General features: G+C 38.9%; 1 protein-coding gene across 1 annotated transcript in view; it reads right to left on the bottom strand.

Moving 5' to 3' along the window:
- Positions 1-26,771, bottom strand: part of LOC124777536 — a 204,287-nt gene that overhangs the window by 160,056 nt on the left and 17,460 nt on the right. The window contains exon 3 of the mRNA XM_047252987.1: positions 11,069-11,267. Coding sequence (XP_047108943.1) covers positions 11,069-11,267 — 199 coding nt within the window. The remainder of the gene's footprint in view (positions 1-11,068; positions 11,268-26,771) is intronic.

Here is a 26,771-nt window from a genome sequence, read left to right as displayed (position 1 = left end):
ATAAAATAGATGGCCAGAGGACAGATTCAACTGCTCAAAATGCTTCTTTAAGAAAGGAACTAAATACAACTCCAAATGCTCAATGTCTTAAACTAGATTCAGTGAAAACTCAATTAAATAATAAATTGGATGTTCAGAGTGAAACTTTAGGATTGTTAAGTGCTAAAGTAGATGAACAAAGTAAGAAATTTAGCCATTTATGTGAAGCCATGGAAAATTTGAAAACTGAATTTGACACTTTAACTACTAAAGTAGAAAATTTTAAAATAGATTTGAAACATGAACCAACTAGTTCTTTAAGCAGTCATGTAAATCAACTGTTCACTGACTTTAATCAGAGACAAAACGAGCAATTTCAGGAGCTGAAATGAAGTTAGAATTTGATATTGAATATAAATGTAATAATGTAGAATCTGAACTTAGTGAGAAGTTAGGATCATTTCAAAATGTATGTAATGTTACATTTGATGCTGTAAAGCAAAGCCTGCACAATTTGAGAGAGAGTGTTGAAAAGCAGGATAAGTTAATACTGATAGTCCAATCGCAAATTGCAGGCGTTAACACTCAAGTAGATAACGTGGAAAGAAACTTTAAAGAGAAACTAGCAACCTCAGACTTAATAAATATAAGTAGTCTGGAGGAACAGGTAGAAGAAATAATTGACCAAAAAGTTGCCGTGAGAGTAATCTCTGAGAACGTATCTCCTGTCTTATCTTCTGAACTCAATGATACCAAGAAAGGTATGGATGAATTATGAAAAGAATTCAAACTTATTCAGGACAAGGTAGATAAGAGGATGACTTCTCCTAATGTGGTATTGACTAGTGAGGTAATGACGGGTTTACAATGGGGAGCCAATTCAGGGTTACCTAGGCAATTCCCTAAGTTTAAGCCGAATGGGGGAAGTACATCCCACTCATTTCCTGAAAAGATTTAACCAAGCCTTGCCAAAGAACTGGGAAGATTAAAAAAAGATTGAATTTACTGTTGGGTATCTTTTAGGGGAAGACGGAGAGTGAGGTACTGTAAATATCGAGAACTTTTCTTCTTGGGGAAGAAATTTAAGGAAAAATACTGGTCCGTTAGTGCGCACAAAAAACTAATATCAGATTTGTGGGACCAATAATACACGGGGAACAATGAGAAAGTATTTTGACTGGACTTTTAATGTGAGTGAAGTACTTAGATAAGCCAATGGAAGAAGAGGGGTTAGTTTGAATTTTAATCAGACGCCTACCTACCTATGCAAGAAAAGACATCTTGTGTAGCAGCTGGAAAACAGTAGAAGAATTGTTGTCCTTTGTGGACGCACTTGATGCCTTAAATAAGGATCACAACAAGAGCATACACCAAAGTGAAAATCAGAATAAGTATGTTAATTTCACACACAAAATACCTACAAAAGAATGGTTGTTACTGAAAGAACCAAGCTTGGCTACCAGCAATCCACAACCAATAATAGCAGTAACCATGGAGACTTCTGAAGTTAACATATTTATAGACTCGGGGAGTGGGGTGTCACTCCATTTCTAGTGTGTTCTTTAACACATTACAGATTAAGCATTACTTACTGCTGTTACCAGTAACTGGAGCTTCCACAGTTGGTATAGCCGGAACGAAAAGTGAGGTTATGAAACATGAAACCCAAGTGAACTGCCACATCAGAAATATCAGATTTCGTCAAACACTTTTAATAGTATAAAATATTAACAGGGATGTTTTATTTGGCCTAGATTGGTTATTTAATATCATATTGAATTTCGAGGAAAGTCTTATTTGCTTTGGTAAAGATGACAGTAAATGTTGGATACCATTTGTAACTGATAATTACATTGCACGACAAACAACTGAATGTCAATGTTTACGATTAACTGCTACGGCACGATAGTCACCAGAGATCGATAATGTAACTCCTGTATCACATCGAGCTGACATACAAAACAAACTAAATGAATCTCTAATATTTGAACAGTGAACAAAAACTAGATTTATATAAAATTCTAATGGAATATGAGGTAGTATTTTCCGATCGCCCCAGTAATATCAGCAATTACACATGTAAGTTTAAAATCATAGATGACATTCCATTTTTCTGTAAGCCATATCCAATACTGGTAAGTTTGAAAGAAGCAGTTAAGGAGGAAATTGACAAAATGATTGACAACAATATAATAGAACATAGTTCTAGTGTCATGAATAACCCTTTAGTAGTGGTGAAAAAGGTTACAGGAGGTGTGCAGTTAGTGCTAGATGCGCATACATTGAATAAGCATATAGAGACAGAATGAGACAGACAAATTAACATCGATGAATTAGTATCCAAATTTGAAAAAGCAAGGTGTTTTAGCATGATGGTCCTGACAGTGGGATATTAGCAAATCAAAGAAGAATACAGTGTTTCTGTTTGATGGTAAATCATATCATTTCAATGTGTTACTGTTCGGACTAAATATCTCAGTATCCATATTTATATGTGCTCTGGATGAGGCACTAGGAAGAGATTTATTGAAGGATTTAATAATATATGTAGATGATATCCTCATAATCTCTGCTACCTGGGAAGAACATTGTCTAACCTTGAGTAAGACCCTGAAAAAATTTAAAGAAAAAGGTATTACAGTGAAATTGTCTAAATCGCACTTTGCATGACAAGAGCTTAAGTTTCTAGGGCATATTGTAGGGGTGCAGGGGATTAGACCGAATCCTGAGAGCATAAAAGCTATTAAAGAAAATCCATCCCCCAGAAACGTAAGACAGTTGAAGGGATTTTTAGGAATGGCCGGATACTGTAGGTGGTATATACAATGTCAAGAACTGAACAACCCAAGAATTTTATGATTATTAAGAAAGGGAATACCCATGGGTTTGGGATCAAGAGCCAAATGATGCATTTGAAAATGTAAAAAGAGCACAGGTAGAATCACCCATATTACACCATCCGAGTATGGGTGAGCCATTTAAAATTTCGGGGTATCGCAGAAGAACTTTTTCAAGGAGAGTGTGCACAACATAATGTAAATCGTAGATCAATAGTTTTTGCTAGCAGTGGTCTTAATAAACATGAATTAAATTACACAGCTACTGAAAAAGAACTATTGGGAATAGTATGGAGTATCCAAAAATTCCAAACACTAGTTTGGGGATCAGAAATCCATGTCTATACTGATCACCAAGCTCTATCTTTTTTAATGAGTAGTCGGTTGTTACATACTAGATTAATGCAATGGATGTTGTTCCTACAGGAATATGACATTAGGATACAGTATGTAAAAGGTTCTGAGAATATTGTACTGGACGCTTTGTCTAGGTTACCAGTAGACATGGAAGAGTTAAAACATACGGAGGGACTTGCGTAATTTTTGCAATTAATTTTATGACAGTAGAATATACTCACACCAGGATACAAGAGGTGGCCCAAAGAATAACATACAACATCCATCATGATCCCTACTTTTCAGAAATGTTTGCTATATGTATCAGGAATTCCTTACCTCCTAATCGAGCAGGAAAGTGGAAAATTGTAGGTTCATAATTTGTTTTGGAGAGACAGTATAACACCGCAACATTGACGCATTTGCATTCTGAAGTTAATGGAAAGTGAAATTGTTTGATATATTCATACCGAATATGGACACTTCGGAATGAAAAAGTGTATAGCTCATATGAATAAGTTCTATTGTTTTAAGAAGCTAAGACATAAGGTAGCATCTTTTAGGCCCTATGAACTCTGTCAAAAGGTGAAAGAGAGTAACACTCATGTTAAATACAAGACGTATCAAATTATTCCTAAATCGTTACACGATCTTACAGCAGCAGATTTTTTTGGACCAGTTCCTAAAGAAAAGGGAGATGTGTCATACATTTTGGTCATCACAGTGTGCTGGTCAAAATACGTTAAGTTATATCCTATCAAAAGAGTACCGTATTTACTCGAATCGAAGCCGCACTTTTTTCCGGTTTTCGTAATCCAAAAAACCGCCTGCGGCTTAGAATCGAGTGCAAACCAAGCGGAAGTTATGAAAAATGTTGGTACGTGCCACCACAACTAACTTCTACCGTCGAATATATGTAGCGCTACGCGGGCATGCTTTGTAGGCACAAAGATAAATACTGGCGCCAAAACCTCTGCGTCAGTAAATAATTTTTTTTTTTTTAAAAAAAGTGGAAGACGAGCTTTTTTTCTCCGCCGCGAGTTTCGACCACTGCATTTTCATACATTATCCAACGAAGTAAATACAAATTCCATATTGTTCATCTTCGAATGTAGCACAATTTCAGTGTACTACGAAAATCTGACTGGCAAGACTGTTTGGGATGTTTGTCAATATGGCCAACTCTACGTTCTGAATTTTTTCCTATCTGTGAGAAGAGATAGTTGCTAATAGGAACCTGATGAAATTTGAATCACATACAGTATTCTCTTCACCATAAGAATAATACGAATATAAACATTTTGCAATGTATTCTTTCGTGTTTGCTGCTATCTCATTTAAATCCTGTCTGCCTAATAAACTACGAAACTAGAATGAGACAACAGCAAACGCGGAAGAATATACGTATCGTGTCATGTTTATATTCGTATTATTCTTATGCCTAATAGTGATTCAGTCAGAAATGAAGCACGGCAAGTGACTAGATTTTTAAATCTAAGATGACTCTAATTTCTGTGCAGAATTTGATGTAATAAAGAAGCGGCCGCAAAGATTTTCAAACGGAGAAAATTTTCGCCTAACCCTCGTTCAGAACATGTTCTATCTATTATTTGATTCTTGTTGATCATTATCAAAGAAAGCAGCAGTGTAAGTAACGTCTCTTGCCATTGTTTCGCTAATGAGACGATTCCTCTCTTTTTATTGTACGCGGCGGTGCGGCGGTAGCGCGCACAAAAGCAAGCCATGCCGCGAGTCGCGACAGTCCGTAAACACGCACTATCAGAATGCGACAAACAATGCATGACACAGTGCAGTAATGTATTTTCAGCTTAAGAGTGTCGCAAACACCTATAACAAAGAAAACGGCACTTATCAGACCAAAGCAAAATAAGCAATCGATTCAAACCAGACGAAACACGTGAAAAAGGAAGGGTACCCGTATAAATACGGACGGAGCGCCTGACGCATAGCAATGGCTACGTGGCAAAGCTTAACTGCTAAGGTTACGACTCGAACCAAACTACTGTAGCTGTATCGTCATTCATTCGACCTAAATTGTGTCTCGTATCACAATGGGCCAACTTTGTTTCTATTTGGAGGTGCGGCCTAAAACTTTTCTGTCCCCTTGAATTTCGAGTCTCAAATTTCAGGTGCGGCTTAGATTCGGGAATTTTTTTTTTCCTTTATTTCGAGTCTCATTCTTCAGGTGCGGCTTAGATTCGAGTGCGGCTTAGATTCGAGTAAATACGGTAAATACACAGATGGTTATACACTGTTTGCAAAGTACTTTCTGGAGGTGGGAAAATCAAAACGATGTCTCACAGATAATGGGTCACAATTTGTCAATAACGAATTTAAAGAATTTCTAGCTATGGAAGAATATTCATTAAGTATTAATATCCAACTATAACCCGTACGAAAGAGTTATGAACGAAATTGGGAAATTATGCTGCACCTACTGCCACAAAAAACATACCTTATGGGCAACGAAAATTAAAGATTTTGAACTTATTTTAAATGAATTACCACATTTATCAACTGGATTAACACCTTTGGAAGTAATAGGCAAACCCTTTGTAGGAGAACCTCTCATTAAATGTTTTACTTGGTCTGGACATCTTATTGTCAACTATGAACTGAATCAGGAAATAGTTTCTCGAAATTTAGTTGAAAAGGCATGACAAAGAGTGAGTAAGCATAATGAGAAAGCTGTATAACCACGGTACAATGTCGATGACCTAGCCCTTGTAAAACAGCACACACAGGTTTTTCCAAATGTATGAAGGACAATACCAGGTTCGAACAGTAATCCATCCCAAGACATTATTTTTAGTGGGTCATAAAAAGGAAAGTACAATGTAAAGGACATAAAGTTGAATATCTCCCAGAGACGTTAACATTCTGTGTTAACGGGCAGAGTGACGACCATCAGATCCCAAGCTGTTTTCGGTGTTTCTTCTGTAATAAAATTTACCTGCACTGAATTCCCCCAACTTCTTACACTATTCTATCAACCTCCACTTAGAGGTTATTTGAGAAATTGTGATCACGTCACCCAAAATTGCTCCTGGTGTGTGACTGCGTCATCCTCGGTTGTTAGAGGGTTGTGCCTGTTAGGAATTTTGACTGCGTCATCCTTGGTTGTTAGATGGTTGTTCCCACTAGGAATTTTGACTGCGTTGTACTCGGTTGTTAGAGGGTTGTGCCCGCTAGGAATTTTGATTGTGTCTCCCTCTATTGTTCCAGGGTTGCCCCTACCTGTCTTCATGACTCGTCCCGGCTCGCCCCAACTTATCCTTACTTTACTCGGCAGTGACATGAAGTGGGAATTGGTACGCATATTATACCTGAAATAAGATGATTAAATTTGCCTAGCCAGCCATTCTCTCCCGTGGTTTCGATTGCAATGTTGACTGCAGCTGACGCGGTCTCCACATACAGTTAGGTTTTATTTTTGCCTTAATTAGTCCTTGTAATTAATCTCTTCACCAGTTTTCTGTGCAAATCTGTGGCCAGAAGTCTGGGTGAAATCAACGTCATTTAACTTGTTTATTCTATTAATATGAATCATAATTACAATGATTCCAAAAATTGTTTTCTTGAAAGCTGCCTGGTAATCCTTTGTTTGTCACATAGTTCTACATAAGTAGGGAGAACCATATCTGGCACGTAACTTTCAAAATAATTTCTGAAATCATGAGAATACCATTCTCACACTGAATGTAAGATAATCGAGTTAAAGTCATTGAAGCATATTTTTATTTGTAAGCTGAATGGAATATTATATCTGTGGAAAACATAATATTGTTTGACTAATTAAATGACTGTTATAATGTAATATATAATTTTATACTTGGTACAGAATATTTTATACCTTTTATGAGAGATGGGAGGGTTTGTATCAATGTCGGAAGGGGGGGGGGGGTAGTGTAGGTAAAAGCATGATTTACACTGACAGATAAATCGTGACTAACACAAAACACACATCACACCTTTCAAACGACCCTCACAAACAAGTGTGCCTGATTCTTCACTATTTGCCATTTCCATAGGGTTGCTAAGATTTTCTTCGCGGACCTCAACGGTGAACGTGGGAATGTCTGTTCTGTAGGAGATGATTTAACACCATACCTCCTCCGGCTTCTCACTCAAGTACCGGCGAGGTAGAGATCCTGGGGAAGGGTGATGGGAATGGTTTCCTGTCTTTGGGGCTGTCTTCTTTCTCTTCTTCAATCTTAGCAACCACATCTACCTTTTTTCCTTTCTTACTTCTCATTTGAGGACCTATCTATTTCTCCTTCTTTCCATATTCATCTATTTCTATCACAGAAGTCCTTCCTAGTTTCCGTGGTTTCCAATAACCTTCAACTTTTCTTCAGATAAGAAGGCCAAAGAATCAGACTACACAAAAACACTTCTGCATACACACAAAAAAATACGAATACACAAACAATGAAGTTACAGATTAGAAGGATTAAGAACCACCAAGGGTTGTAGGGGAAAAAGATATGTGTACATCTGGAAAGATACACACATTGTTTTTTAAGTGACAGTTCTACGTCGTTCCTTTTTTTGTGTTATCTTGTGTATAGAGAAAGCTTGTGGAATAATCATAAAACAGTGATAAGCAAGGTTGGAGTTAATCATGATAATCATTTAAGAAAAGTCAGGGTAGAAAACACTCTGATGAAGTGTGAGTGAGTCATAGAGTAGTGGGACTCCATCATTATGTGTAGACATAGTATCTACTAAGAGTTGATTAATACAGGTAGACATAGTATCTACCACAAGTTGAATAATATGTGTAGACATAGTATCTACAAGATTATAGAAGTTGAGAAGTGGAAGAGGACTCTAGGGTATTAGAGGAGGTACTAAGAAGTGAGTGTGAAGTGTAAAATAGATTTATTTTTACCAGGAAATATTTAATTATAGTGTACATAAAGATGTATACTAGGACAATGAACCATGAGGCCTACTCATAAAGGATAAGGGGGACATACCCAGCATTTGCTAAGAATAAAGGGCAGGTGTACCTACAAAGAGATAGGAAGACCTGTGGTCTGGTGAATAGGGATATTTTATAAAGGGGTGTACGTACCAGAACAGAAGGAGGAAGTGCACTCCTAGGATCAACCCACATGTAAGGTATAGGTACTGATCCTAGGGGAAAAGGACATTATCGTGACAGAAGTCACACATTTAATAGGAATTATTCTGGTAAGTTTGAATTCTATACACCACTAGCTTTATTATGTTTTAGGTAAGTTTACGAGTGTCAAAAGGGAACACTTTTATTTTGCCCAGACTTCCCCAGACTACAAACTACTATAAATAATGATACTAGTATGTACTAAGGAAAAATAGTACAAGGAATTAGAATAAAGAATAAAGTACTCAAGTGTCCTGAACACCTGGAATTTACGATTGGATAAAGAGCAGAAAAAATAGAATAAAAAATTGGTCCTCACGATTTTTAGGCCTACTGAAAGAGCTAACTCCAACACTGATTGAAATGTTCGCGTTTTATAATTAAAGTAAAATGAAAAAAATAAGGCGTAGCTAAATAAAAAGAAAAAGGGTATTCACGATTCTTAAAAGAACAAGGTATACTGTTGAAAGATGAATTGTTATTCTATGTGATATACATGTACATAATGATGGTATATAAAATATCGCGTGTTCGATCTGAGAGGGGAAATATGTAGTGCTTCGGGAATTTCCATGTAAATTCTAGAACCACTTGGCCTTCCTCCATCTCGAACCCACAATATTTTAAACGGAAGTGCGAGAGAGATGAATCCAACCTACTGCGCATTGAATGTTTGTGTGTGCAGTCTAAAAACAGTCACAAGCAAAATGTGGACAATGCGGCAGCCGACAAGTACCTGCTGCACGATCCATAGAGTTTCAGTGTATGTGTAGAGAAGAGCCTGTGCTATTCTTTGGTGGTTTAGTGACTGGGATGATTGTTAAGACCAAATGAAGAAATGAGATCAGACTTTTAAGTAATTCATGTGTTGGACTTGCTAGAAGCAAGACATGTTCATATTCTCTGGTGGTTATTAAACCAACCCTGTTGTAAATGTATCCTAATAGAGCCTAATGTTTGACGACTTCGTTGACTCGCACAAGTCCAAATATTTATATGAGAAGTGGTGAATTTGTTTTTTTGTGGAAGTTGAAATATACCATGACTGAACTAAAAGTATTCTTTGAGTACCAAATTATTTCAAGAGTAGAGAGAGAGTCTGATAAATTCCCTTAACCAGCATTATTCTTCGGAGAAGAAGTTTTTGGAGATTGACATGGCCAGCTATCCAGAGAAGAAGACTGGCTCTGTATACCAAATAAGTCAACCTATGGGTGAGAGGTAGGAACTTTGCAAACCAGCTTCACGTCGCTTCTTGTCATCTAAAGCATTAGAACTGCCTCTGTGTCATAAAGAACAGTGGACAACCTGGAAGTCTTTTAGCAGACTGATTTGGAGTTGCAAGTTGTTGAAGCAATCTGCAGAAGTGGGGCTTTCAGATGGAGTTAGCAATGTCTGAATAAAGATCACCACAAATATCATCTCACCTACTACAGCAGTTTTTGCATGGCCAATGCACACCTTATAAAGGTAACAGCAGAAGTGTTTGATGTCACTAATTGCTGAATCAACATTGTGTGAAAGTGCTGTGTCATAAACCATCAATACTACTAAGTGACTATCCCAGAACCCAGTACCAGTTGCAGGTAGCATAATAGCCTCCAGGGCCAACAAAAACTTGATTTTCAATACTTTGTGTAATTATTGGCCAAATTTCAAAATTTAAAATGATGCCATAATCTGCTCATTAAGAGATACAACCTTAGTTAAAAGTTGAACACAATAAGACAAGTATTACAGCTGGAAACTGTGTATTTGTCTCGAAGCAGCGTAACTGACAGCACATAGATACATGGACTTCATTCATCCAATATTTGAGAATGAGAGCACTTAGCAACCTCCAGCAAACTTTACATACAATTTCAAATCTCTGAGACACTTATTGTTGGTGACATTTCTCACAAACTAATGAGAAAAAAGTTTATCATTTACTACGTTTTCACTGTTCATGCAGTAGAACTTCAGCATCAGGCATGGCTTTTAAATTCATTACTTCTTTGCCACCAACTCTATTTGCAACACTGTTTGGAGACAGTATCTACATATATCACTGAATATACCTGCAAAATTATATCATAGTATGACAAATAGTCCAGCAGATATGACATCATAAACATTGAGATGTGTGAAGAACTTGCTCTTGCTTACAGTGGAGCTCAAATTATCGAGATTGTATTCATCCAGTGTTTCACAATGAGAACACTTATCAATTTCCAAAAACCTTAAACCTGCAGTGGACAACTTTTAATGGTCAATTCTCTGGCGTTTCCAATCAGTCATGAGGCTGCAAATGCATGCAGGACACAACACCAGTAGGGAGTGCACACTGCAGTGAACTGTGTGCATTTGCAGCCTCAGGACTGATCGAAAATGCCAAAGAAGTGACCATTAACAGTTGTCCACTGTAGTGGACGCTAATCGCCACAGGGTTAAAGTATAATTTCAAACCTTTTCTAAACTTTGTCTTGCTTACATTTTAACATCAAATATTTAACACATTAACTCACTTGGAAAGTAATCAGATGTTTGAAGCTGTTTTATACATACATAGTACATTTTATACTAGTCTTTTCTAATACACACGATAATGATATCAATATTGTACAGGGTTTGGTAATTTTAAATAACGTCATGTTACTTTCATGACAAACAAATAAATTTTATGAACTGTCAAAAGAAGAACATTCATCTACTGTAAACATAAAGAGAATCACACTAAAATCATCTATGTGACAAACTGGTAATGAGCAGTTATTGCACTCACCCAAAAGCTCATGTTCAGCAGTTTGTAACTGGAGTTCATTATTTGTAATTGGTGTGCGTTTCATTGAAAAGTCAATATCTTCAGGTTCAGTTCCCTGCCTTTCTTCACTATCTGTAATGTCATACCGAAGCATCCTAGCTATTTCTTGGGCATGTGCTGAACCAAGTAGCAAAAGAAAGAGGATAATTGCTGTCAATAACTGAAACAGAGATAAGTTACATAATGTAATTGAGGAGCAATACTGTTATACAGCAATCTACATATGAACATATAACATGCAGCACTCAGAGTGACACAATCAAGCGTTCTGTTTTGCATGATAATAGATATTTGGCAAACGATGTTCAGTTAAATGAGAAATATGATATTTAAATGAAACACTGTCAAGAGTCTTATTATGGTTTGTGGCATGAAATATTAGGCAGAGTCAGTAGAAAAAGAAGAAGCAGAATTGGTGTGGTACTGACTACTATGCAGAAACTGCTTAATAAATAAAGACATTAATTGGGAATAATAAATGTGTAAGTCATTTATACGGTGAAGGAAATCCACAGATATAGTGCTAGTTGTCTGATGGAAGAAATACTACAGGGAGAGGCTTCGTAGGACCTACACAGAATATGCTGAATTACATTCTACAGTAATTAAGGTAATAGAGGTGAAGAACTGAAATCAATTCAGTGTAGCTTCACAGAGAAATGGTTTTTTTTTAATATGTGGTACATGAAGGTGTCTGTGGAAAAAAGTGTTAATTCATAAGAGAGTATTTTGCATTACTGCACATTACACGTTCAGCTGAATTCAAAAACAAGAAAATAAATACAAGAAGACAAAGTAACACACACAGTAGACAGCATTTTTAGTAGTACATATGGAACTACTTGTTACCAGCATTCACAATTTTCTGGCTTGAAACCCCCATTAAAGATAAAAATTGTAAAAGGTGGAGTTCAATGAAGTATCCCCCCCTCCCCTTTTCTCAACTTCTAGCCTTGTTAACAATGAAGGAAAAACCTGTCAACTTCAGAACATGTAAAGAGGTGTAATAAACACTGTGGATAAATTGTATGCCAAATTTGTAAGGTCAAACTGTTTTGCTGATGAAATTCTCAGATTAACAGCCACACTGTGCAGTCATGTTGTTGCAATGTTTCAACAAGTCACTGAGTCATCATCCTCAAGTGACATGTCAGTTTAATGCCCAGTTCATTCATTCATAACCACTAGACCACAGATTTCTCTACAGATAGCCTTACAGGTGGACCAACCCATTGCCTTCAGAGGAGCTGTTATGTCCAGTGGTTGTGGCAGGAGGGAGGGAGGACTGGCTGGTAAGGGTTCCAGAAATTCCATTCTGGTGCTGGCCCTTCCACGGAGGTCTGGGCATTGAGCCCTGGTCCTGATGTGCCTGTCTATTCTACCTATTGCTGCTCCCACTTTCACAACAATGTTCCTGATGTACTTTTTGCAAGCACTGAATACCACAAACACTGAATACTATGAGGAGCTCAGTTGGAAACCACTGTACTGGTTGACAAGATCATCATATACTTTTGTTTTCATCACCTCCTTGATGACCGAATCCCACAACTCGCTGGCATTGCACATCATCTGTGCCACTGCAGACTTGTCAGTCTGGCCAAGGTGAAGGCTCCTCCCTTGCTCCAAACAGAGCTGCAAGGTACATCACAATGTTCGGCTGATGTAATGTGTAATATCCTTTGCTGAGTGGTGTGCCTGAATGTAGAGAAATGTACTCTTTGAAATAACAAGTGTTTATTATAAGAATCAAACTAAATACAACTTCTGAGAATAATGTCTACACAACTTGAGAATTGTAATGTCTTGAGGAGCAAGGAAGATGAATGACGACACAGTCCTCTGAGGCTGGGAGCTCAGAGGCAGTCAACTGGTGAGCAGCAAGGTGTCGTAATGACATAGTTCCACTCATGGGCAGTCACAATGACTACTATGCAGTGGTGCACAAGGAACAGCTGGTGGAAGCACAGTTGCAGATGTGGCTCAGTCCAAGGGCAACAGCACCTTGGCAGGCAGCAGGGTATTGCAGTGACAGTGGGGCCCATTGAAGACTCGTAGTGGAAACTTATGGCAGCTGTTAATCGCTCGGAGCTCAGGAAGTAACTGACCCTCACTGGGTGGAGTGCTGCCCTAAGTACAGGTCTGCAGAAGGATACATGTGCAGCATCATGAAAGCATGTGGCCTCATGGACATAGATTAGCGCCTACACTTTGCAGTGCCGTGTGTTGTGACTTGCATGCCACAATGGCAAAGCTGGCAGCCCCAGACACTGTGGCAGCTGTTGGCAGATTGACTGTAAACAGTACGTTGTCTCTTCTATTTATTAACAGACAGGGGCTGTACCTGGTCCATGAAACATACCTGTAAGTGTGGTGACCAAAATATGCAGACTGCAGCTCCGCGTACACCACATACTGCTAGCTACACTCGCAACTGACGCCAGGTGCCTGCAGTTTTAGTTGGTCTTTCTCGATTGTAACCTTTGAGCAGAAAATAGTTAAAATCAAGAATATGCTTGGGTCTGTCAGAGACCACCTGGCACCTACAGCATCAGTTGTGAGTGTGGCATGCAGTACATTGGCTACACACAGCGACCCATATCACAGTGCTGTTCAGAGCATGTGAGGAGTGTTTGCCTCAACCAAACAGACAAGTCTGGAGAGGAAGGCAACAATGAAGGCCATGTTTGTTTCTGAATAGACAAAGGTCCACTGCTGCACCATCAGGTTCTGGTTTTCAGTCCTCAAAGAGACAGTAGAGGTACAAGTACATGATGATCTTGTCAGCTGGGGCATCAGTTTCCATCTGAGTTGCTCATGGGACATGGTGTTAGCAAAAAGACATCAGAAATGCTCTGATGTGAAAGTGGCAGAGGTAGCAGACAAAATAGTAGACAGCACCACGGCTTGTGATCAACAACCCCCCCCCCCCCCCCAAACACACAATGATGGAAGCACATGTAGCGTTGCTGCTGAACGATGGGATGGGCAGGAGCATGTATCTATGCATCATGCTATCGAAGCATTATACTACATGATGTACATTATGCAACAAATTTAATAATTTTTTACAACATGGTTTATGTTCACTGATGTAAAAACAGATGTTCTATTCTCTACTTCACCTTCTTAGTGGTCGATTTTTAACCTTCTAAGGTAGCTTATATTCTTTCTCAGGCTTCAAGCTATCTGTATACCAAATGTAATCTAAATCGTTTCAGTGGTTTAGTTGTGAAAATGTAACAAAGTTACTTTTGCACATATAATATCAATATTTAAGTATGGATGAAACATGTTGAGGATTGTACAAACATTGTATTCATAACTTCGAATCATGTTATGTAGAACATATTAACCAACAAAAGCATTTTTACATATATGAGAAAGTTCAAAAGTCAAAGAGTAAATATCTTTTTCAAAGAAAAATATTTTTCCCTAATTCACATTATATTCTTTATATCAATAAATATCTCGTACTACACACTTTATAAAGTGGTGTACGTTCTTCCTCAGCATCCAAGTTATCTCTATACTAAATTAAAAAAAAATGTGTTCAGCAGTTTAGTCATGAAAAGTAACAGACAAACAAACTTTCGCATTTAGAATATCAGTTGAAATAAAATCTATCAAAAACCACAGCCCTCACATACAGGTACACTTCACTAGTACAAGATCAGACTAGGGAAAGGACAACACGCTATGTGTAACAATGACATAAACATATACACAAGTCAAGGAAGTTTTGCATCACCCTGGTTCCCAGAACTCCTGAAGACAGATGTTGACTGTGGATATTGTATCACAGACACAGTCTCTTTGACTGTTCAGAGATGTCACTAAACCCACCCAAAGATGTAAACAAACATGCATGAGCAGCGTCTATTACACAGACAGGGTCGGATAACCTATAAATTCCAGTCATTCCACCAGGAAGGAGGTACATGGCTCATTTTATCTGTAGTTCAACCATGTCTAGATGGTCAATACTGCAGTTCAATCATGTCCGCATTGTTACTTTGTGCCAGGAAGGGCTCTCAACAAGGGAAGTGTCCATGTGTCTCAGAATGAACCAAAGCGATGTTCTTCGGACATGGAGGAGATACAGAGAGACAGGTATGGTCAATGACATGCCTCACTCCGGCTACCCAAGGGCTACTACTGCAGTGGATCACTGTTACATACATATTATGGCTCGGAGGAACCCTAACAGCAACGCCACAATGTTGAATAAAGCTTTTTGTGCAGCCACAGGATGTCGTGTTATGACTCAAACTGTGCACAATAGGCTTCATGATGCGCAACTTCACTCCCGACGTCCCTCTTTGTAACCACGACACCACGCAGCGCAGTAGAGATGGTCCCAACAACATGCCGAATGGACCGCTCATGATCAGAATCATGTTCTCTTCACCGATGAGTGTTGCATATACCTTCAACCAGACAATCATCGGAAGCGCGTATGGAGGCAGCCCGGTCAGGCTGAATGTCAAAGACACACTGTCCAGTAAGTGCAACAAGGTGGAGGTTTCCTGCTGTTTTGGGGTGGCATTATGTGGGGCCAATGTACCCTGCTGGTGGTCACAGAACGCACCGTAACGGATGTACGATACGTGAATGCCATCCTCCGACCGATAGCGCAACCATATCAGCAGCATATTGGCAAGCCAATAGTCTTCAATGACGACAATTCACGCCACCATCGTGCACATCTTGTGATGACTTCCTTCAGGATAATGACATCGCTCGATTAGAGTGGCCAGCATGTTCTCCAGACATGAACCCTATCGAACATGCCTGGGCTAGATTGACAATGGCTGTGACCCACCAACCACTCTGAGGGATCTACGCCGAATCGCTGTTGAGGAGTGGGACAATCTGGACCAACAGTGCCTTGATGAACTAGAGGATAGCATACCACGACGAATACAGGCATGCATCAATGCAAGAGGACGTGCAACTGTGTATTAGAGATACCGATGTCGTACAGTAATCTGGACCACCACCTCTGAAGGTCTGGCTGTATGGTGGTACAACATGCAGTGTGAGCTTTTCATGAGCAATAAAAAGGGCTGAAATGATGTTTACGTTGATCTTTAAACCAATTTTCTGTACAGGTTCCAGAACTGTCAGAACCAAGGTGATGCAAAACTTTCTTTGATGTATGTAGATATGGTAAACTACACCTTGGAGGCAAACAGCAAAATGTATGAACTTGAAAAAAAGATAAAAAAGCTTTATTTCCTATGAGAAATACAGTAGGATCATGTGGTTCATATCACGCTTAAAGAAGATCCAGATACCATTTTTTGGGCTGCAAAATATGAACAGTTTCTCAAGTCAATACAATAACTATGGTGACCATTGAATTGTAGTGAGGAAAGTATGTCAAGAAGTTAAGAGTTACAAACTAACTAAAAACACAGTATTCAACTGATATGTGAAATGAATTATGTTAAATACCCTATATGATGACTCTGCAATATGTTGCACAAAGAGAACTCAATAATACTCGATAAACGCTTCAGATACATTACTACGTAAAATTTTTAAATGTGACATCTGTCATGCCCACAAACCATGAACCTTGCCATGATGGAGTGGCTTGCAAGCCTCAATGATACAGATAGCATACCACTGGTGCAACCACACTGAAGAGGTGTATGTGAAAACTATGGTAGGGAAGTCAAACTGTCAACTTCGGTTTATTGGGAGAATTTTAGGAAAGAGTGGTTTACCTGTAAAGGAGAACACATATAAGACACTGGTGCACCTATTCTTAAGTACTGCTTGAATGTTTGGGATCTGTACCATGTCGGATTCAAGGAAGACATCGAGGCAATTCAGAGGAGAGCTGCTACATTTGTTACCGGTAGGGTCAAACAAAACATAAGTGTTACAGAGGTGCTTTGACAACTTCAAATGGGAAGCAATGTAGGGAAGGAAGCGTTCTTTTCGGGAAACACTATTAAGAAAATTTAGAGAACCAGCATTTGAAACTGACTGTCAAACGATTCTGCTCCCGTCAACATACATCAGGCATAAGGACCACGAAGATAAGATATGAGAAATTAGGGTTCATGTGGAGGGGCATTGAGACAGTTGTTTTTCCATCGCTCTATTTTTGAGTGGAACAGGAGGAGAAATGACGAGTAGTGGTACAGGATACCCGATGCCACGTATTACGCAGTGGCTTGTGGAGTATCTATGTAGATGTAGATGTGGAGAAGCCAGACTAACATTTGGTTCCTAAAGATGGTAGGCAGCAGTATTTTCAGTAATTACAGTGGTAACAGTTTGGATACCAGAGTGTAAACTGTTTTTCAGTTTGGTTAATGGACATGCAGCTTCTTTTTCCAAGGTCTTTTAAATGTGTTAAATCTTTGCAACATCATAATCCACATGTCCATGCAAAGCAATGGAATTATCAAGATTCGTAAACGCTGTGTGAAGAAACAGAACCAAACCTTGCGATGCATTTAGTGCTATGCAGAACATTGTCAAGAAACTGACTCAGATATTTTATCACCAATTAAAGGCTTTTTGGCATCTTTAGAAGATTTCAAATTTGTTTTCCTCTTGAACACATTTAACCAAATACTTACTCCAACCATTGTATTGTACAATATCCATCAGAATCAAACAAGTGAGATTTTGTACTGTGAACAGAAAATCCAAGAAACTCTCCACTCCATAACTGCGCTACTTGATGACTGTGAGCAAGTAGGAGAACCTTTGAAGAGGAAAAATATCAACTGTAATTGCATCTATTATGAACTGTTTCATAATAGTGATAGGCACTTGGATTTAAGATTTCAAGATTATTCTAAACTGAAATTTTTCAAAACAGGTATTTTACGCAAATTAATCAACAGGGTTCTGGAGACCTTTTCAAGTTCCAAACATCTACAATGTACATACACAGACTGAAGTGACGAATGACACTTTGTACCAAGGCTGGATCCCCTGCTCACTAGGCGGATGCACTGACCACTACTCCACCCTGGCACAGTGGCTTTGCACAACTGCACATGCTACCCTAGCACACCTCCCTCTTCAATCAAAATTCTCATTCCCACCTCAACCCACTTGGTATTACCCCTATACTCAAGAAGCATTACAGATTGTAGAAGCTCTCCAACTGTACCGGAATAGCAGGAGACCTGGGTTCAAGTCCAGGCCTCGATAAAAATTTTCATTTGTCACTTCAGTCTGTATATATACACCATCATATAATTTCATTTGATTAAAGCACCTATGCCTGGGTTTTAAGCAGGATACCCCATTTCATTCAATTCTGAGGTGCTATTCCATTACAGTTGGAGAGCATCTGCAATGCTGTTCAAGTTTTGGGGGAATACCATGAGGGCTGAGGCAGGAATGCGGATTCAGATTGAGGACGGAGGCGTAGTATTCAGTGCAGTTGCGCAAAGCCACTGTGCCAGGGTGGCCTAATGAGCAGAAGACCTGGGTTTGAATCCCGGCCTTGGTAAAATTTTCATTCTGCATAAAAACATCATAAATGTATGATGTAATAAAAGGAATTATCCAGACTGTTACAGAGATAATACACTGTACTATGTGGAAAAGGAAGAGAGGGAAAAAATAGGCAAATATGGACTGGAGGAAAGAAATGGAAGAAGAAGGAAGCAATCTGACATGACCCAGTAGATATCCTGGGGTAACACGCAATTTATTAAATTTGTAAATAATTTTGGAGTAAAAGAGACAACACATCAGACAGTAGAAGCACTAAGTTATCGCGCGCGCGCCCACACACACACACACACACACACACACAAAATGTAGCTGCACAGGAGTGTGTGTGTGTGTGTGTGTGTGTGTGTGTGTGTGTGTGTGTGTGTGTGTAAGAGTGCACATATGTATGTGTTACAAGATGGCTGCCGAGTGAGATCACAGGTATTTTCTTTGTCCACTAAAGAACTCCCCCCCATGAACCATGGACCTTGCCGTTGGTGGGGAGGCTTGCGTGCCTCAGCGATACAGATAGCCGTACCGTAGGTGCAACCACAACGGAGGGGTATCTGTTGAGAGGCCAGACAAACGTGTGGTTCCTGAAGAGGGGCAGCAGCCTTTTCAGTAGTTGCAAGGGCAACAGTCTGGATGATTGACTGATCTGGCCTTGTAACAATAACCAAAACGGCCTTGCTGTGCTGGTACTGCGAACGGCTGAAAGCAAGGGGAAACTACAGCCGTAATTTTTCCCGAGGGCATGCAGCTTTACTGTATGATTACATGATGATGGCGTCCTCTTGGGTAAAATATTCCGGAGGTAAAATAGTCCCCCATTCGGATCTCCGGGCGGGGACTACTCAAGAGGATGTCGTTATCAGGAGAAAGAAAACTGGCGTTCTACGGATCGGAGCGTGGAATGTCAGATCCCTTAATCGGGCAGGTAGGTTAGAAAATTTAAAAAGGGAAATGGATAGGTTGAAGTTAGATATAGTGGGAATTAGTGAAGTTCGGTGGCAGGAGGAACAAGACTTCTGGTCAGGTGACTACAGGGTTATAAACACAAAATCAAATAGGGGTAATGCAGGAGTAGGTTTAATAATGAATAAAAAAATAGGAGTGCGGGTAAGCTAATACAAACAGCATAGTGAACACGTTATTGTGGCCAAGATAGACATGAAGCCCATGCCTACTACAATAGTACAAGTTTATATGCCAACTAGCTCTGCAGATGACAAAGAAATTGATGAAATGTATGATGAGATAAAAGAAATTATTCAGGTAGTGAAGGGAGACGAAAATTTAATAGTCATGGGTGAATGGAATTCGAGAGTAGGAAAAGGGAGAGAAGGAAACATAGTAGGTGAATATGGATTGGGGGACAGAAATGAAAGAGGAAGCCGCCTGGTAGAATTTTGCACAGAGCACAACATAATCATAACTAACACTTGGTTTAAGAATCATGAAAGAAGGTTGTATACATGGAAGAACCCTGGAGATACTAAAAGGTATCAGATAGATTATATAATGGTAAGACAGAGATTTAGGAACCAGGTTTTAAATTGTAAGACATTTCCAGGGGCAGATGTGGACTCTGACCACAATCTATTGGTTATGACCTGTAGATTAAAACTGAAGAAACTGCAAAAAGGTGGGAATTTAAGGAGATGGGACCTGGATAAACTAAAAGAACCAGAGGTTGTACAGAGATTCAGGGAGAGCATAAGGGAGCAATTGACAGGAATGGGGGAAATAAATACAGTAGAAGAAGAATGGGTAGCTTTGAGGGATGAAGTAGTGAAGGCAGCAGAGGATCAAGTAGGTAAAAAGACGAGGGCTAGTAGAAATCCTTGGGTAACAGAAGAAATATTGAATTTAATTGATGAAAGGAGAAAATATAAAAATGCAGTAAGTGAAACAGGCAAAAAGGAATACAAACGTCTCAAAAATGAGATCGACAGGAAGTGCAAAATGGCTAAGCAGGGATGGCTAGAGGACAAATGTAAGGATGTAGAGGCCTATCTCACTAGAGGTAAGATAGATACCGCCTACAGGAAAATTAAAGAGACCTTTGGAGATAAGAGAACGACTTGTATGAATATCAAGAGCTCAGATGGAAACCCAGTTCTAAGCAAAGAAGGGAAAGCAGAAAGGTGGAAGGAGTATATAGAGGGTCTATACAAGGGCGATGTACTTGAGGACAATATTATGGAAATGGAAGAGGATGTAGATGAAGATGAAATGGGAGATATGATACTGCGTGAAGAGTTTGACAGAGCACTGAAAGACCTGAGTCGAAACAAGGCCCCCGGAGTAGACAATATTCCATTGGAACTACTGACGGCCGTGGGAGAGCCAGTCCTGACAAAACTCTACCATCTGGTGAGCAAGATGTATGAAACAGGCGAAATACCCTCAGACTTCAAGAAGAATATAATAATTCCAATCCCAAAGAAAGCAGGTGTTGACAGATGTGAAAATTACCGAACTATCAGTTTAATAAGTCACAGCTGCAAAATACTAACACGAATTCTTTACAGACGAATGGAAAAACTAGAAGCCAACCTCGGGGAAGATCAGTTTGGATTCTGTAGAAACACTGGAACACGTGAGGCAATACTGACCTTACGACTTATCTTAGAAGAAAGATTAAGGAAAGGCAAACCTACGTTTCTAGCATTTGTAGACTTAGAGAAAGCTTTTGACAATGTTGACTGGAATACTCTCTTTCAAATTCTAAAGGTGGCAGGGGTAAAATACAGGGAGCGAAAGGCTATTTACAATTTGTACAGAAACCAGATGGCAGTTATAAGAGTCGAGGGACATGAAAGGGAAGCAGTGGTTGGGAAGGGAGTAAGACAGGGTTGTAGCCTCTCCCCGATGTTGTTCAATCTGTATATTGAGCAAGCAGTAAAGGAAACATAAGAAAAATTCGGAGTAGGTATTAAAATTCATGGAGAAGAAATAAAAACTTTGAGGTTCGCCGATGACATTGTAATTCTGTCAGAGACAGCAAAGGACTTGGAAGAGCAGTTGAATGGAATGGACAGTGTCTTGAAAGGAGGATATAAGATGAACATCAACAAAAGCAAAACAAGGATAATGGAATGTAGTCTAATTAAGTCGGGTGATGCTGAGGGAATTAGATTAGGAAATGAGGCACTTAAAGTAGTAAAGGAGTTTTGCTATTTGGGGAGCAAAATAACTGATGATGGTCGAAGTAGAGAGGATATAAAATGTAGGCTGGCAATGGCAAGGAAAGCGTTTCTGAAGAAGAGAAATTTGTTAACATCCAGTACTGATTTAAGTGTCAGGAAGTCGTTTCTGAAAGTATTTGTATGGAGTGTAGCCATGTATGGAAGTGAAACATGGACAATAAATAGTTTGGACAAGAAGAGAATAGAAGCTTTTGAAATGTGGTGCTACAGAAGAATGCTGAAGATTAGATGGGTAGATCACATAACTAATGAGGAAGTATTGAATAGGATTGGGGAGAAGAGAAGTTTGTGGCACAATTTGACCAGAAGAAGGGATCGGTTGGTAGGACATGTTCTGAGGCATCAAGGGATCACCAATTTAGTATTGGAGTGCAGCGTGGAGGGTAAAAATCGTAGAGGGAGACCAAGAGATGAATACACTAAGCAGATTCAGAAGGATGTAGGTTGCAGTAGGTACTGGGAGATGAAAAAGCTTGCACAGGATAGAGTAGCATGGAGAGCTGCATCAAACCAGTCTCAGGACTGAAGACCACAACAACAACAACTAAAGAACTTATTTAAGAGGAAATAGTGTCAAATTTAAATTTTCTGTTTCATATATTGCTGTAATGTCCATTCTTGTTGCACAGCTGAGTATTAGTGTCCCAGCAGAGCTTGTTCTTGAAAAAATTCGTGTTATCTGCAGTCCCAAAAATCACGACATAACCCAAAATTTTGTGTGACAAACACAAAACATTCAATTCAAATTTTCTTGATGAAGCAAAATTTGTTAAAAAAGACAGCTACTAGTGTCATAAGTGTCTATTGTGCAATAAAAGTGTAACTAAACGTTTCTAATATTTAACTAACACATTTCGGGTTGTTTACTAGTTAGACAGATGCGATCTAGGCCTAAATTTTTCCAACTTATAAACGTTTTAAAAACCTGACCAAACACGCTTGATACATAAATTCTCTAAAAGCAAAGTAATTACTAATTCATTCTTCTGTCATTGTATCTCTAAATTAGTACAAAGACAACAACCACCGCACATAAGACCTTTGTGTCGTTTTTTTGTTTACATACAGCCAATCTTGCATCCTTACAAATTTTACAACATTCTTTAAACTTAATTATTCTTTTGAAACTGACCGTGAGTGAGAAATCTGGTAGCTGTTGTAGGGTAGTGAGTAGAGGGATTTGTTGCCAATCTTGTAGGAAATATTTCCACTGGAGAGATGCAGTGGGGAGAATGTTGGGAGAACAGAAGAGGCTCTCTCCTAGAACTGCAGAGTGTGCAGTAGGAACATTTTGATTGGGGAACAGGAAAGGAAAATCTTTGCCCTTACAGGACAGTTGGAGGAAGCAAGGAAGGAACTGACAGGGATCAAGGGAGATAGGGGGAGGAGGGTGGTTGGGAACTGGCAGCTGGTAGGAGGATAGGAAGAGAGAGAACACGATCTGACAGTTTTATCATCAACACCAAAAACAGGTATCTACCATTGCCAGAGCTAAGTGGAGAAGAGCCTCAGGTAGAATGAGGAGCAGAAAACGTGCAGCACACTTCAACCAAGGCCAAGAAGCCTAGGACTGTATAAAGTGTTAGGAAGAAGAAAGTGCTGCTGTGCTAGGTAGTAGCCATGGTTGAGGTGTAGGCCCTCAGTTACAGGAAAGTTTAGGGGCAGCGTACCAGGCCACCAGTTACCTTCAAGCCAAATGCAGGGCTAAGTCATGTGATAGAAGACTTAGGTCTTTATGTATGGACTTTACAAAAGAGGACCATGAAGTGATAGTGGGTTGGAGGGGGGGGGGGGGGGGGAGGGGGACAGTTTGGACAGGGATGGGGCATATGACTTCAGTGCTGACCTGGACAAGATAGCTTTCCTGACTCATGGCCCCAACGTACACTTTGTTGAGCTGTTCTGGCGTCATGATCGGCCACACCTTGATGGAGCTGTGAGGTGAATCAATGTGGGGTTAGGGATGGCTCTGAGGGCGGCCAGCTTTGTCAATGTTTCTCTGGTGCCCTTTGGGGCTATCAACAGATGGTATTTCACTAGGAATGGCCTACACCTAAACAGGACTGGGAAGGGAAGATTGGTAAGGCTGATTCATGAAAGTATAGGGTGTGGATCTCGGGGTCACACATGGTCAAATACCTGTTGTCATGGATAGGAAAAGTAAGTCTTTTTTAAAATAAATCCAGATAACAGGTTCCCCTGCCAAAAGAATATCTCCAGCACTTTAAAAAATGCTGAAACAATCTCTCACAAGACAGATTTTAACACTCCAAATATCACACATACCATTTGTCACAAAGAAAAATAAACAATTGGAAAGAGTGACACGGGCATTTCACAAACCTAACAATCCTCAAATTATGCAATCAATAGAAATAAAATACAACTATTAGAAGTTGAGCTCCAATCTTTGACCTGCACAGTATTTTGTGTTGCTGAGCACTGATGTAGAGAGACAGGAATCCAACATGTAGTGTTATCATTGTATGAAAAGGCAAACTCTTACTGCAGAACTACCTCAAGGGGTGGAGGATCATGCATTTATATCAGAAAAGGAACACAGTTCAAATCAAGACATGACCTCAGTACAGCAAGTGAAGGCAAACACATTGAAATACCAGCTATTGAATTAACAGGAGTTGGTATCACCAAGAAATTAATCATTTATGTGTGTATAGATCTCCCAGTGGTAGTGTGGACACTTTTTACAATAAATTAACACAAGTTCTAGATAAAGTCTCAAGTACAAAGGTCAACATTATTCTGTGTGGGGAAATTAACAACAACACTAATATCATAAATGACTCCAGCAGCACCCTCATAAATATCCTTCAAAGGTTTGGCATGTCCCTATTGGTCAATAGTGCAGCAAGAGTTACTACAATGACTGAATCGGTAATTGACCAATTGGTTACAAATATGGACAAGAAAAATGTGATGTAGCTGTAAAAGATCTTGGACTATCAGACCATCTCTGCCAAATAACAACAGTAAAATCAGCCATCGAATCATTCCCTAAACTACAAGCCTACAAATGACATCCATCACAAATCAAAATAAAAGATTTTTCAAAGGAACTACCAAAACAAAGGTGGGATGAAGTGTATAAGGAACCAATGTGAATATGAAATTCTCTAACTTCTCTACAGTACTTAAATTGAACTTTGAAAAGGAATTTCCAAAAGTATGCATGTCTGTATCAACATCTCACAAAAACAGATGGATAACAGCAGGTATTAGAAGTCCTCCAAACACTTAAATACCTCAGACCCATGGAAAAGAGTCACAATGATCCAGAATTCTTAAATTTCTATCATAGATACAAAAGGATATACAGTAAGGTGCTGATTGCTGCAAAAGTCATTTAATGACAAAATAATATATAATGCAGAGAATAAAAGCAAAGCAGTCCGGGATGTTATAAAAAAGGAAATGGGGAGAGGCAAAGAAATGCAGAATAACATACTGTTAAGTGAGGGGGATAAGGTAATAAATGATCCACAACACTAAGTAAACTATGTAAATGAGCATTTTTCAAGTATTGCAGAGAAGTTACAGCAAAAATTCCCCATAACAAATATAACACCTGTAAATAATGTTGCACTAAATACAAGGATGTTACTTCCAACCATAGAGAATGAAGTCAATAAAACTGTTGAAAAACTACAAAATAAAAAGTCAGTAGTCTTAGACGAAGTACCAATGTGTGTGCTGAAACAGTGTATAGAAGTCATACAAGGCCCCTTAACAAATAATAAATGAATCTTTCATATCAGGGACATTTCCAGAGCAGTTAAAACAGGCAAGAGTTGTGCCTTTGCTTAAGAAAGGTAATGCAGAAGACATGGAAAATTACTGGCCCGTTTCCCTGCTGTCAGCATTCTCAAAAATAATAGAAGCAATTATGAAAGACAGATTAATGAATTACCTGAATAAATACAATCTTTTAAGCGAATCACAGTTTAGTTTCTGAAGTGGCAAAAATACGGAGTCAGCCATAGTAGAATTCACAAAGGTTGCACTTGATGCTCTTGACAAAGATGAGTGTGTCACACATATATTTTTGGATCTTTATAAGGCATTTGATACAGCTGACCACAAGATTCTGTTAAATAAATTAGAACCTTTAGGAGTAATAGAGGTAGCTAATGACTGGTTTCGATCACACCTAGCAGATAGGGTACAAAGAGTAGAGATAACACGTACTTGAAATAGATCTAAACATTTAGTAAAACACTAATCAGAACTAAAATACATTAATATAGTGGTTCCACAAGGTAGCATATTAGGACCAATAGTATTCCTGGTATACATCAATGACTTTCCTAGTAGTGTCACTCATGGTGAAAAAATTCTCTTTGCTGATGACAGCAATATTATAGCCACTGAGAAAACAAGAAAACTCCTTGCAGAGAAAGCAAATGAAGCTCTCAAGGAAGTTTACAATTGGTCAATAAACAGTAAAGTGACACTGAACATAAAGAAAACTAATTTCAGTTTGAAGAGGGAAAATGACAATGTTAAATTAAATGTAGATGGCACCTCTATAAACTGTGTAACAAATGAAAAATTTCGAGGAATGAATACCGATTCTCAGTTGAAGTGGTGTGAACACACAAAGTTGCTTGCAAACAGAATGTCATCAGTATGTTATGCCCTTAGAACCCTATCATCACTCAAGAACATCCTGCAGAAGCCTGTTTAGGCAACTTCCCAATGTATTTATTCCTTAATGAAATGTCATTAAAAATATATCACTTTTTCAAATCAACAGCTCAATTCATGGAATCAATACTAGAAATAAGAATAATCTTCACAGGGATTTAAAGTCACTTAGTCTTGTACAAAAAGGTGTGCATTATTCAAGAACACACATTTTCAATAACTTGCCAGCAGCCATAAAAAGCTTAACAACCAATGGAATTCAGTTTAAGAGAAGCCTAAAGGATTTATTGGTGGCCAACTCCTTCTACTCC

Source organism: Schistocerca piceifrons, chromosome 2 (assembly GCF_021461385.2).
Source record: "Schistocerca piceifrons isolate TAMUIC-IGC-003096 chromosome 2, iqSchPice1.1, whole genome shotgun sequence".
Lineage (NCBI taxonomy): Eukaryota > Metazoa > Arthropoda > Insecta > Orthoptera > Acrididae > Schistocerca > Schistocerca piceifrons.
This window is presented reverse-complemented; position numbering and strand designations above follow the sequence as displayed.